Consider the following 13,712-nt stretch of genomic DNA (forward strand, 5'->3'; position numbering starts at 1 on the left):
CAGGAAGAAAAATGTCAGTATTCCTTGAGAGACAAAAATTACAAAAACTTACCCATGTAGAAATAGTTAACTTGAATAGCCCTATTTCTATTTAAAAATTGAACTCATGTTTTAACACTTTTTCACATATTTTAAAACTGTAGTCTAAAATGTCTTCACTCATACATTCTATTAAACATTTAAGGAAGAAATAACAATTATACACAATCCTTCCAGAACATATAAAAGCAGGAAAACTTCAAAACTCATTTCATAAGACCAGATAAAATTATACCAAAACCAGACTAATACAAGAAAACTACGGATCAACATTCTTCATGAATGTACATGTAAAAATCCTTAATAAAATATTAGTAAAAGAAACGCAACAATATATAAAAATAATGATACATTTAACCAAGTAGAATTTATCTTAGGAATGCATGGTTGGTCTAATATTAGAAAATAAATCATGGTAATTTACCATATTAATAGAACAAAGGTGAAAATTGTGGAGTCATTTCAACAGGTAGAAAAAGTGTTTAACAAAATTCAAAATCATCTATGATCAAAAAAAGAACTCTCAGCAAACTAGGAATAGAAGGAAACATTCTTAAGTTGATGAAGAGCATCTACAAAAAATCTAGTATCACTATACTTTATGGTGAGATATTGAATGTTTTCCCCCTAAAATCAGTAATAAAGCAAAAATGCCTTCTGTCACCTCTTCAATTCAACATTGTAATAGATGCTCTGGACATTGCAATAAGGCAAATCATCAAAAACAAACAAACAAATCAAAAGGTATAAGTTTAGGAAGGATTGAGTAAAATTACTTCTATTTGCTGTAGTATGTTTACTTAAATATCCTCACACAAAATAACTACTGAATTAGTAAGAGAATTTAGTATGGCTGCAGGATTCAAGATTAATATAGAAAAATTTATATGTAGGCAGCAAATAATTGGAAATGAAATGAAAAAAAGATTCCACTTACAATAGACAAAAAAAAAAAAGTATGCAAGACTTCTATACTGAAAACCACATAACACAATTAAAGACCTAAATTAATGGAGATGTATCATTTCATAGAACGGAATAATTAATATTCAACAAATTTACAAATAAAAATCCAGAACTCCTTTTTTTTTTTCAGATTCAAAGGTCTTTATAAAATTTGTAAGAAAATACAAAAACTCTAGAGGAGCCAAAGCAATTTTTAAAAGAATTTATTTTTTAGAGTCCTTTTAGATTTATAACAAAACTGAGAGGGAGGCACAAAGATTTCCCCTATACCCCCTGCCCCACACATGCATAGTCTCCTCCATCATCAACATCATTCACCAGAATGGCACTTTTTTTTTTTTTAACCAAGAATGAACCTGCACTGACACATCATAATCACCCAAAGTCAACACTTTACCTTAAGGTTAATTCTTCCTGTTGTATAAGCTATTGATTTGGACAAATGTAAAATGAGATATACCCATCATCATAATATACCAAGTATTTTTATGGCCCTGAAAATCTTCTGCACTCTACCTATCATCCTTCTCCACTACACATTCCTGGCAACCACTGAACTTTTACTGTCTGTCTCTAGTTTTGCCTTTTCCAGATTGTCATATAGTTGGAATCATGCAGTATGTAGTCTTTCCAGATTGCTTTTTTCACGTAGTAATAAGAATTTAAGTTTCCACTATGTCTTTTCATGACTTGATAGCTTGAATCTTTTTAGTGCTAAATAATATTCCATTGTCTGGATCTACCACAGTTTATATATCTATTCACCTCCTGAAAGACATCTTGGTTGCATCCAAATTTTGGCAGTTATAAGTAAAGGTGCTATAAACATTCTTGTGCAGGTTTTTGTGTGGACATAAGTTTTCAAATCCTTTGGATACTGAGGACCTCGAATGCTGGATCATTTTGTGAGAGTATGTTTAGTTTTTAAGAAACTGACAAACTGTCTTCCAAAGTGAATGTGCCATTTTGCAAGCCCACCAGCAATGTATGAGATTTACTGTTGATCTACATCCTCTCCAGCTTTTGTGTTGCAAGTGTTCTGGATTTAAGCCATTCTAATAGGTTTACAGGGGTATCTCATTGTTATTTTAATTTGTATTTTCCTGATGACATAAGATGTGCAGCATCTTTTCATATGCTTATTTGCCATCCATATATCTTTGGTGAAATGCCTGTCAAGATCTTTGGCCCATTTTTTAAATTGACTGTTTTCTTCTTAATGAGTTTTAAGAGTTCTTTGTATATTTTGGATAACAACCATTTATCAGATATGCCTTTACAAATATTTTCTCTCAGTTTGTGGCTTATCTTCTAATTCTCTTGATATACTCTCTAACAGAGCAGTTTTAATTTGAATGAAGTCCAGCTTGTCAATTATTTCATTCATGGGCCATGCTTCTGGTATTATATCTAAAAAGGCATCACCAAATCCAAGGTCATTTAGGTTTTCTCCTGTGTTAATTTCAGAGTTTTTATAATTTTGCATTTTACATTTAGGTCCATGATCCATTTTGAATTAATTTTTGTGAAGGGTATAAGGTCTGTCTCTAGATTTTTTTCTTTGCATGTGGATTTCTAGTTGTTTGAGCACCATTTGTTGAAAAGACTATCTTTGCTCCATTGTATTGTTTTTATTCCTTTGTCAAAGATCAGTTGACTATGTGGGGGTCTAATTCTGGGCTCTCTACTCTGTTCATCGATCTAGTTATCTTTTTTTCCCCCCAATACCACATTTTCTTGATACTGCAGCTTTAGAGTAGGCCTTGAAGTTGGGTAGCATTGGTCCTCCAGTTTTGTTCTCCTCCTCCAATAATTGTGTTGGCTGTTCTAGGTCTTTTGTCTCTCCATGTAAACTTTAGAATCAGTTTGTCAATATCCATAAAATAACTTGTTGGGGTTTTAAGACTGCATTGAGTTTATAGATGAAGTTAGAAAGAACTTAATGACAATATTAACTTCCTATCCCTGAACATGGACTATATATCCATTTTTTAGTTCTTTGATTTCATTCAATGCAGTTTTGTGGTTATCCTCATATAGCTATTGTACAAATTTGTTAGATATATATCTAAGTGTTTTATTTGGGGATGGTAATATAAATGCATTGTTTTTAATTTCAAATTCCATTTGCTCATTGTTGGTATACAGGATAGCCATGGACTTTTTGTACATTAACGTTGTATCCTGCAACCTTGTGACAATCAAATCATTTCCTTTATTTTTTTAAAAAGAGTTATTTATTTATTTGAGTGGGGGAGGAAGGGTAGGGGGAGAAAGAGAAGCTCAAGCAGACTCCCTGCTGAGCATGGAGCCCAACGCGGGGCCTGATCTCATGACCCCGAGATCATAACCTGAGCTGAAACCAAGAGTCCGACGCTCAACCAACTGAGACACCCAGGCACCCCCCCACCCCAAACTGTTTGCTTTAAATTAATGCAGCTTTTTGTTGTATGTAATGAATTGTATTTATGTTTGTAAATTGTTCCTTAATAAACATGATAAAAATAATCATGTAAAGAGTATTTCCCATTTCCTCTAAATTTACAAATTTATTAGCATAAATATTTTAATAATACTCATCTTTTTAATACAAGTACAATCACTACATTGTAATTTTTGTTAACTTTCTCTATCAGGTATTTGTTTTCTAATTCAGTGATTTCTGCATTCATCTTCTCCACGGTACTGGTATAGTAGTTTAATCACAGGGAAACTCACATCACTGGGATCAGCTTATTTTCCAATTTAGCTGCATCCTACAAGTTTAGATATGTTATATATTCATTATTATTCAGTTCAAAATATTTTCTAGTTTTTATTATGATCTCTTCCTTGACCCCTAGATTTTTTAGGAGTTTTTTTGCTTAATTTTCAAAGTGGATGGGCATTTTCTAGTTGTATTTTTATTATTTATGTCTAGCTTCTTAAGTTTAAAAACATAAAATAGTATTTAAAATCTACCTCTGATAACTCCAATAATAGTCACCCATGTATTAAAGAGGGCACGTATTGGGATGAGCACTGAGTGTTACATGCAACTAATGTATTGTTGAAAACTACAGCAAAAACTTATGATGTACTATATGCTGGCTAAATGAACATAATAATAATAATAATAATAATAATAATAATAATAATAATAATAAAAAGTCACCCATGGTCCATTCCTTTTGTTACTGAGGTCAGATACTATTTTAACAAATCAGGGACTGACTGGGCTGCTTGAGCTATCTTGAAATTTTCTACCATTGGTTGGCCCTGATTCCTTCACTGTAGCCAGCCAGGGGTCTAACTGAGAATCTACGGTTTTGCTAGGACATCTCCCCTTGGAGGATCCAGAACTTCACGTTTTGTCTCTTCAGCAGTCAAACTACAGAAAACTCCTCTTTGATCTTCAGCAGCTTTTGGCCTACTTTCTTATCCCTTTCATAAAAAAGCAGTTGCAGAAAGTTGACTCACTTGAAATTCCTTTCTCTCCAGGATCTTTTTTTTTTTCTTTAAAGATTTTATTTATTTATCTGTCAGAGAGAGAGGGAGAGAGCACAAGCAGGGGGAGTGGGAGAGATAGGAGCAGACTCCCCGCTGAGCAGGGAGCCCGATGCGGGACTCGATCCCAGGACCCCGGGATCATGACTTGAGCAGAAGGCAGACACTTAACCGACTGAGCCACCCAGATGTCCCTCTCTCCAGGATTTTGGCCACACGAGTCCTGTTGTCCTGACCATCTCTCATGATCACAAATCCTTTTTCTCTTTCTTTCTAATTATACCTGGCTTTTCTAGGTGTTATGTGTTAGTGTGCCATAATGCTGTTCCAGGACAGCTAGAAGCAGATACCAACTGTTTCCATTCTTGACTCTATAATCCATTCCACACACAGCAGCAGGAACATTTGGATAAATTTCGATCAGAACATGATGCTTTCCTACTCCAATAGCTTCTTACCACATTTAGAATAAAATCCCAACCACTTTCCCTGACTTACAAGATGCTGGGCCTTGCCTCTCTCCCCAGCCTCATCTTATATCTCACTCCCATCCCTCACACGTGGTTATTCTCCAGCCACAATGATCTTCCTGCTGTTGTGTAAGCCTGCCAAGCTTGGTACACTCAGGCCCTTCATACTAGCTGCTTCCTCGATCTGCAACATACATCTAACCAGGTCTTCATGTGTCTGGTCTCTCAGTTCATGGGACAGCAACTCAGAAAGGTCTTCCTGGACCATGGCTATCTAAGTTAGCTCCTCTCCGTCATGTACATCATATTACAATGTAGTATTTCCTTCGTGTTGCTTATTTTCCCTTGCGATTGTCTTGTTAATTTTTTGTTTTGTTTTCTTACATTAGAATATAAGCTCTAGGAGGCAATGTCTTGTCTTCTAATCTTGTGACCAGATTGGAGCAGACTGATACTGTACATGTGTGGGATTAATCCACCCAGCTTTGAGGTCTGAGACAGACAGAATAGAGTAGAGGCTGACAAACACCATGGCCCCAGGCATGATTTTAATATTTGCTCAACCCACATGATATTTCTGAGAAGTTGCACATAGGAGTTCCCTGTTAGATTTAGAGGTTTAAATATACTCTCCACATAGGCACTCTGAATAAATAACCCAAAACTCTTCAGTTGCTGCCATTTTCTATTTAACTTCTCTCTGTGGTTATAATCTTATAAGTGCCCATTATATCTGTTCAGGAAAGTAAACAGACCTGAAAATCAAGGAGAGTTTTCCCTGGGTGAAAACAGTTTCTAATTACAGTAATAATAATAAAAAAAGAGATCAATCAACATGGTAGTCTTCTTTAAAAAATTTTTTAGTTGACATTATATTTAGTATGTATTTCTCTCAATTTTCCCTCCTCATTTTAAAATTCTGATAGTAAAAGGCAAAAGATTTATGCGATCTGAAGAGAAACCAGAAAAAAAAAAAAGAAGATAGCAGAAGGGGAAGAATGAAGGGGGGGATATCGGAGGGGGAGAAGAACCATAAGAGACGATGGACTCTGAAAAACATACTGAGGGTTCTAGAGGGGAGGGGGGTGGGGGGATGGGTTAGCCTGGTGATGGGTATTAAAGAGGGCACGTTCTGCATGGAGCACTGGGTGTTATATGCAAACAATGAATCATGGAACGCTACATCAAAAACTGATGATATAATGTACGGTGATTAACATAACATAATAATAAAAAAATCTGATAGTAAAAAAATAAATAAAATTCTGATAGTAACTGTATTTTTCTAAGATTTAGCATGTTTTAATCAGCAAAAACATGTTTTAAGTTTGAACTTGCCTAAATTTGAAAAAATTGCATAAGATTTTAATGCAACCTTAATCACAGAAATAAATTTAGCATTTAAACTATACACTAAAGGATATTCTTGCTCTTAAGTTCAGGTAACTTCAATTATTTCTCATGAATGTCCTTTATATGTTATTAGGTACATACAGAAAGTAGGACAGTTTGGTTCTCACTTACCCGGTTGCATAGAAATTTAAAGGTGTGCATGAATTCTGTAGGAGCAGGGAATCTTCATTTCATTCACGAAGGTGCAATGTGAGACCCAGAACCCAACATTAGGTTTTGTTTGTAAGAAATAAAAGAGAACCAAACCATGAGAGACTCTGGACTCTGGGAAACAAACTGAGGATTGCTGGAGGGAGGGGGGTGGGGGGATGGGGTAGCTAGGTGATGGGTATTAAGGAGGGTACATGTTGTGATGATCACTGGGTGTTATATGCAACTAATGAATTGTTGAACACTACATCAAAGACTAATGATATACTATATGTTGGCTAACTGAACATAAAAAAAAAAAAAAAGAAAAAGAAAAAGAAAAGAAATAAGAGAACCACGCTGGATGTATGTAACTGGAGTAAGCCCAGCCCAATAGCCATCACTTCTCTGTGTGTACCATGAGCTCCAACCACAGGGCATTTCTTTCTTTTTATTTTTCAACCACATGCCATTTCTATAGAGTTCCCCAAGTGTTTGTGAGATGCCTTGGTAGTTTTGCACATGCTGTTCCTTCTACCTGGAATGCCCCCAACCCACTCCCCAAAAATGTCTCATCACCCATCAAGACCTAAGTCCCACAGCACACCATCTGGAAGTCTTCCCTCAGTATTCTGCTGCATTCGGTCCATACCTTGATTAGAACATTTATCTCATTGTCTTGTCTCCTTCCACCAGCCTGAGACGTCTTACCTATCAATCATTTTTGTGTCCTTCCAGAGGTTTCTGTTTCTACTACAGAATAGATACTCAGTAACATTTCTTAAATTAATAATCAGCCAGAAGAACTTCACCTGGCTTTCCCCATTAAAAAAGTTCTCAAGGAACCTTCAAACTTATCTTCAAGGAGTAGTAGTTCATATGATTAGCTGAAAGACCAAACTAAACTTTTTGATAACTGCCTTCAGCCTTATCATCCAGTGCTATAGATTTAAACTTTATTTTTCCTCTGAAGGGGAATAATGAATCTTAAATTATTTGTTCCTTCAATCCTGGCAATTCTCACCAATTATTTCTGGTCTCCTCACTGCATATCCGATAGAATCTTTGCATATCCGATGGAATCTATGGATACTCTCTCCAGAATTTATCTACAACCACCTACACACAACACTGATCAGTATCAGGCTCTAAAGGCAGATGACCTGCTTCAAATTCTGGTTCTGCCATTTAATAGCTATGAGACCTGGGGAAAATTACTTAACTGCTCTGTGCCTTGGTTTCCCCATCTTTAAATGGGGATAATAATAGTACATATCTCATAGGGTTGTTGTGAGGATTGAGTTAATTATATAAAATGTTTACACTGCTTGGCATAGTAAGCCCCATATATAAGCCTTATATAGCCTATTATTAGTAGGTTCCAGGAATTGGATATGATTCCTTCCCTTGAGGAGCTCAAAGGCTCACAGCAAAGACAGATGTGCAAATAAAAGACAGTATGATAGAGGTCTGGACAAAGGGGCAGAGAGGAAGGAGCACTTTCCTCCTGAGGCCCAGGGTGGGGGGGTCAAGGAGTGGCCCATAAGGGAGGTGGTGTTTTAGCTGAGTCTTGATGGATGAGCAGGAGTTGCTAGTTGGATTCATTGGGAACGTACATTTTAGGCAGACACGAGCAAAGACAATCTATGCAACCATGTGAAAGCATGAGGGGCAGTGGGGGATAGCAGCTACTGAGAGTGGTCTTAGCATAATGTCTGAGGTGTAAGGTACCGTACAGTGGAGCTGAAGCACATTGCCCACACTACAGATTGTTTTATTCAACACCCATGTTCAACCACCTCTTCTTTTGCCCTCCTTACTATAGAGCTGGGGAACTGAAGCACTAGATTTTCCCAAACAGGTGAGGGTCTGTGACAGGTCATAGGGCTTTTGCTGGGAAGGGCTTCTCTTACAGAATAAAAATGCAAAGCCTTACAAGGAGAAGGCTTTTTGCCTCTTTGCTTTCTTCCTACCTGGAACTTGAGTTTGGGGCTTTAAGATAGGATGAGAGCCATCTGCTAAGGGTGCAGTGGGAAGACCCAGAGAGCTCGAGTCCCTCGTTGGTGCTCTCAGTAGCTGCACTACCAGAACCACTTCCCTCTGGACTTCTTGGTTGTGAGAAATATCACAGCTGGCCCCACTTCCTCTAGCTTAGAGCCAAGTGCACCCATAACTACACAAGTGGTAAGCCATGCTGGGACAGCAAAGTCCTTGAATGCTCTGCACAGGAGAGCATTTCGGGGTTGAAAGTGCAGATCTTCAGTCAAGTTATTTGATGTTGAACTTGAGAAATCAGTTATCATCAGTCTGAGCCTCATCAGGGAGATGTGGCAAAACTTATTTTAGAACACCAACTTAATTTTTTTTACTTATTTATTCAATTCATTAACCTACAGTGTATCATTAGTTTCAGATGTACAGTTCAGTAATTCATCAGTTGCATATAACACCCAGTGCTCATTACATCACATGCCCTCCTTAATGCCCATCACCCAGTTAAGAAAAAAAAAAAAGAATACCAACTTTAACCACGGGATGCTGGATAGAATGCAGGAGGTCAAAAGCAGAGGACAAGTGAGGGTTTGCTAGGATCTTTCCAGAGTGAAGTAAATCTTAACTAAAGACTCAGGAATAATTTCAGAACTTAAAGTGGATTCTAGCTGACATTTTTAGACAAAAAACATTCTGATGGTGTTGGGTTTCTGAAATGTTCTTTGCGGACTTATAATACCTTTATGACTAAATGTTTTAGAACAAGTTGCTCTGAAGTTCTTCAGAAGAGAGAAACCTTTTTTTTTCCCCATGTACTATAAATTCCTGTAGCATCATGTATTATCCCCAGGAATGCAGTGAGGAGACCAGAAATAATTGGTGAGAAGAGCCAGGACTGAAGGAACAAATAATTTAAGATTCATTATTCCATGCTACTGGTATCTTCAGTGCTTTAGAATCTGTTGATAACCAAAGTAGTAGGAAGTTTAAGTGCAATTCAATTTCCTTTACGTTGCTCTAACTTCAAAGCTGTAACATTGCTCCTCTGTAAGGCCTGGGTCTGGGTTAATTAAGCCTAGGAAGTGGGTGGTGTAATTTAAGAGACAATGAACAAGATCTGCCCCCAAATATCTAATTACACTTTCTTGTTCAAGAATGCTTGAAAAGCCTATGTCAGAGATGGCCTACTCTGAAGAATAAAGGAAGGAAACCTGTCCAAAGCAAGTGCCGTGGGTAGGAGTAGAGCGTTCTCATCAGTAACAGCCTGATGAAGGTAACCAAGGCTCAGATTGAGGATGTCTGATTTCCTACATCTACACAACTAGTAACAAGCCATGCTGGGATTTCAACCAAGATCTGTGTGGCTGCAAATCTGTGCTTTTAACTCCAACATTATTCTGTAGCCCCTCCCATGCCCTAAGCCTCCCCGTTTCCCCGCCCACACAGTTAGCAGGTCACACCCTCAAGCTGAAGCATGTGAGTTAGCTGCCAAATGGGTTGTGACAACTTTCTGCTAGTTCTCCAGGAGAGGACTTAGTCACTGTGAGGCCAAGCCTGACATCATGTGGCTTTGCTGAGGAACGTCCTCACTCCTGGCTGGTGGAGGACACACATTTGGAAGTGGAGATGGGCCTTCACGAGACAGAACAAACTGTTCAATACTCTAGTACCGTTCAGACCAGGAAGATGGGGTACACAATTAGGATTCATGTTTATTTAAATCAAACAATATGTAACTCCCAGGGGTATTCTAGGGCTTAATGATTTACCTGTCCCAGGAAACTGACAGTTTTAGAATCTCAGGAACTGGTCTAGAGGGACACATTTAAAATTTGGCACTCTTCCCTAAGGACTGCACACGTAGGAAGAGTGTAAGAATGCTTCTCTTCCTTCTCCCACACAGAGGTAGGGAGAGGCTGCCTTGCTTTCAGATGCAGGTTCTGAATCAGATGAAGAAGCTGTAGCAGGGCTACTGAGTGTAGCTGCAACAAACAGTTTCCTGGTATTGCCTCGAGGGGTTCCATCAAGATCCCTGAGTTACAACCCACAGAGAACACAGCTCCCTTCTAAGACCAGAGAGCCATGAACTTAGCAGCAGTTTGGGGCTCCAAGAAAGGAGGGCACGGCATGTGGGCTGGCTTGTGGTCAGTTGTTTCAATTGGCCACCTTAGGCTTCTTCTCAGGGCCCACAGCACTCACCTCGGCCTGCCAGATGGGGTTCACGGTGTTGCCTATGATCTTGGATCTCCTCTCCTGTCCGTGGTGTGGGAGGGCAGGGAAGATGCTGTGCTTTCCAGGCTGAATGGAAATCTTCAGGTAAGGGTCTGGGTTGAAAAACATCCCTTTCTTCAACCCCATGGCCTGGAAATCTATAAAATTAGGAACATTTTAATTTAAATGTATTTTGGTAAGGTTAAAGATCATATCAGGCTTTACACAAGGAGAAAGTCCATCTAAAATATGGAAAAGTCTTTCCAATCTTTAGACTATTTTCTACCTCGTTACAAATATAGACTGGTATGTTTACAGAAGCCATTATATGGAACATTTACTGGCATGTATAAAACCATTCCTTGTCAGAAGTCAATACAACAGGTATTGTGGTCACTATGTGTTTTAAGAGAGGACGGTTGGCCCTTCCTGGACTGGACTTCCAGCATTCCTCAGGAAGCTTGGGGTGAGGGTCTGAGGTCACCTCAGGAAACTTGGTGGACACTGAGGGAAGAAATCCAATGGAAAATTCTATGGGTCTAAGTGAAAATTCCCCTGCAAAGTGGAGATGTAAGAAAACCAAGGGCTCTAGTCTCACAATGAATATAGTAGGTCTATCAGCCCATGTCTATGTGGCAGAACCAAAATGGGAACCAATTAACAGAGATTTTGTCTCCTTCCCCAGCCCCATGCTGCCCATCCTGCATGGCACCCCTCTCGGGTTTCAGGATTTCACTGAGTTTTGGTTAATGAAATTTCCTCTTCGTTTCTGGAAGGTAGCTGAGTAGTTTTCCAGGCTCCTGCTGTTTCTGCAGGTTTGTACAAATAATTGTTATTTCTTAAGCATTTCAACAGGAACATAAGAATGGCAAATCAGGAGTTGTTGGCATTCTGCCCTAGTAACACAAAAGTATTGAGTTTCTTCTTCCTTTTTCTTTTAACTTAGACACATGCTAATGTCATCAACTGATTTTTTTTTTTTAATAAAAGACTTTATTTTGAGGGGGGAGTTGTAGGTTCACAGCAAAATTAAGAGGAAGTACAGATTTTCCCATATACCTCTTGCCTCACACATGCAGAGCCTCCCCCATTATCAACATCTCCCATTAGAGGGGCACATTTATTACAACTGATGAACTTATACTGACACATCATTATTACCCAAAGTCCAGAGTTTACATTAGCATTCACTCTTGGTGGTGTACATTCTATGGGTTTTGACAAATGTATCCATTATTAGAGTATCATACAGAATATTTCTACTGCCTTAAAAAATCCTCTGTGCTCCACCTCTCCCTGTCTTCCCTTAGCCCCACCCCCAGGCAACCACTGATCTCCTTACTGACTCCACAGTTTTGCCTTTCCCATAATGTCATATAGTTGGAATCATACAGTATGTCGCCTTTTCAGGTTGACTTTTTTTCACTTAGTAATATGCATTTAAGATTCCTCCATGTCTTTTTCTGGTTTGACAGCTCATTTCCTTTTAGCAACAAACATCAATCCACCATCTGCATGTACTACAGTTTATTCATCCATTCAACTACTGAAGGACATCTTAGTTGCTTCCAGGTTCTGGCAATTATGAATAAAGCTGCTATAAGCATCTGTGTGCAGGTTTTGTACAGAGTTAAGTTTTTAACTCATTTGGGTAAATACCAAGGAGTGAGTGCAATCACTGGATCCTATGGTAAGAGTATGTTTAGTCTTGTAACAAATCACCAAACTGTCTTTGAAAGTGGCTGTACCATTTTGCATTCGCACTAGGAACCATTGAGAGTTCTCATTGTTCTACATTCTTGTCAGCATTTGGTGTTGTCAGTGTTCTGGATTTTGGCCATTCTAATAGGTATGTGGTGGTATCTCATTGTTGTTTTTATTTGCATTTCCCTGGTGACATAAGATATGGAGCATCTTTTCATACGATTATTTGTCATCTGTATGATATGTCTGCCAAGATCTTTGGTCCATTTTTTAAATTGAGTTGTTGGTTTTCATATTGAATTTCAAGAGTTCTTTGTATATTGGATAATGTTCCTTTAACAGATGAGTATTTTGTAAATAGTTTCTCAGTGTAGCTCGTCTTCTCATTCTCTTGACATTGTCTTTTGTGGTGTAGAAGTTTTTAATTCTAATAAAGTTCATCCTTTATCAATTATTTCTTTCATGCACCACATCTTCAGTGTTGTAGCTAAAAAGCCATTGCCATACCCAAAATCATGTAGGTTTTCTCCTGTTACCTTCAAGGAGTTTTATAGTTTTGCATTTGACACCTAGGTCTGATCCACTTTGAGTTATTTTTAAAAATTGAGATATACTTGACACATAAGATTATATTAGTTTCAGGTATACAACATAATGATTCGTATATTTGCATTATATTTGTATATAATGCAAAACAGTTACCAAATAAGTCTATTTAACAGCCGTCACCACACATCGTTATAACTTTTTTTCTTCTGATAAAAACTTTTAAGATCTACTCTCTTACCAACTTTCAAATACACAATACAGTATTTGTTAACTTTAGTCACCATGCTGTACATTACATCCACATGACTTATTTGTTTTATAACAGGAAGTTTGTATCTTTTGACCACCTTCACCCATTTTGCCCAGCCCCCACCAATCTATTCTCTGTATCCATGAGCTTGATTTTTTTTTCAGATTCCACGTATAAGTGAGGTCATATGGTCTTTGTGTTTCTCTGTCTGACTTATTTCATTTAGCATAATGCCCTCAAGGTCCATCCATGTTGTCACAAATAGCAAGATTTCATTCTTTTTTATAGCTGAATATCACTGTATTGTGTATATATATATACCACATTTTCTTTATCCATTCATCTATCTGTGGACACTTAGGTTGCTTCTGTGTTGTGGCTATTGTAAATAATGCCTCAGTGAACATGGGGGTGCATATATCTTTTTGAGTTCGTGTTTTCATTTCTTTGGATAAACACCCAGAAGTAGAATTGCTGAATCCTATGGTAGTTCTGTTTTTAAT

The 13,712-nt window shown here is 37.9% G+C and overlaps 1 protein-coding gene across 5 annotated transcripts in view; it reads right to left on the reverse strand.

Moving 5' to 3' along the window:
• Positions 1 to 13,712, reverse strand: part of HECW1 (HECT, C2 and WW domain containing E3 ubiquitin protein ligase 1) — a 430,747-nt gene that overhangs the window by 136,923 nt on the left and 280,112 nt on the right. For all 5 annotated transcript variants that reach the window (XM_078059964.1, XM_078059960.1, XM_078059961.1 and 2 more), the window contains one exon: positions 10,695 to 10,864. In XM_078059964.1, coding sequence (XP_077916090.1) covers positions 10,695 to 10,864 — 170 coding nt within the window. The remainder of the gene's footprint in view (positions 1 to 10,694; positions 10,865 to 13,712) is intronic.

The sequence above is a fragment of the Halichoerus grypus genome, chromosome 12 (genome assembly GCF_964656455.1).
Source record: "Halichoerus grypus chromosome 12, mHalGry1.hap1.1, whole genome shotgun sequence".
Lineage (NCBI taxonomy): Eukaryota > Metazoa > Chordata > Mammalia > Carnivora > Phocidae > Halichoerus > Halichoerus grypus.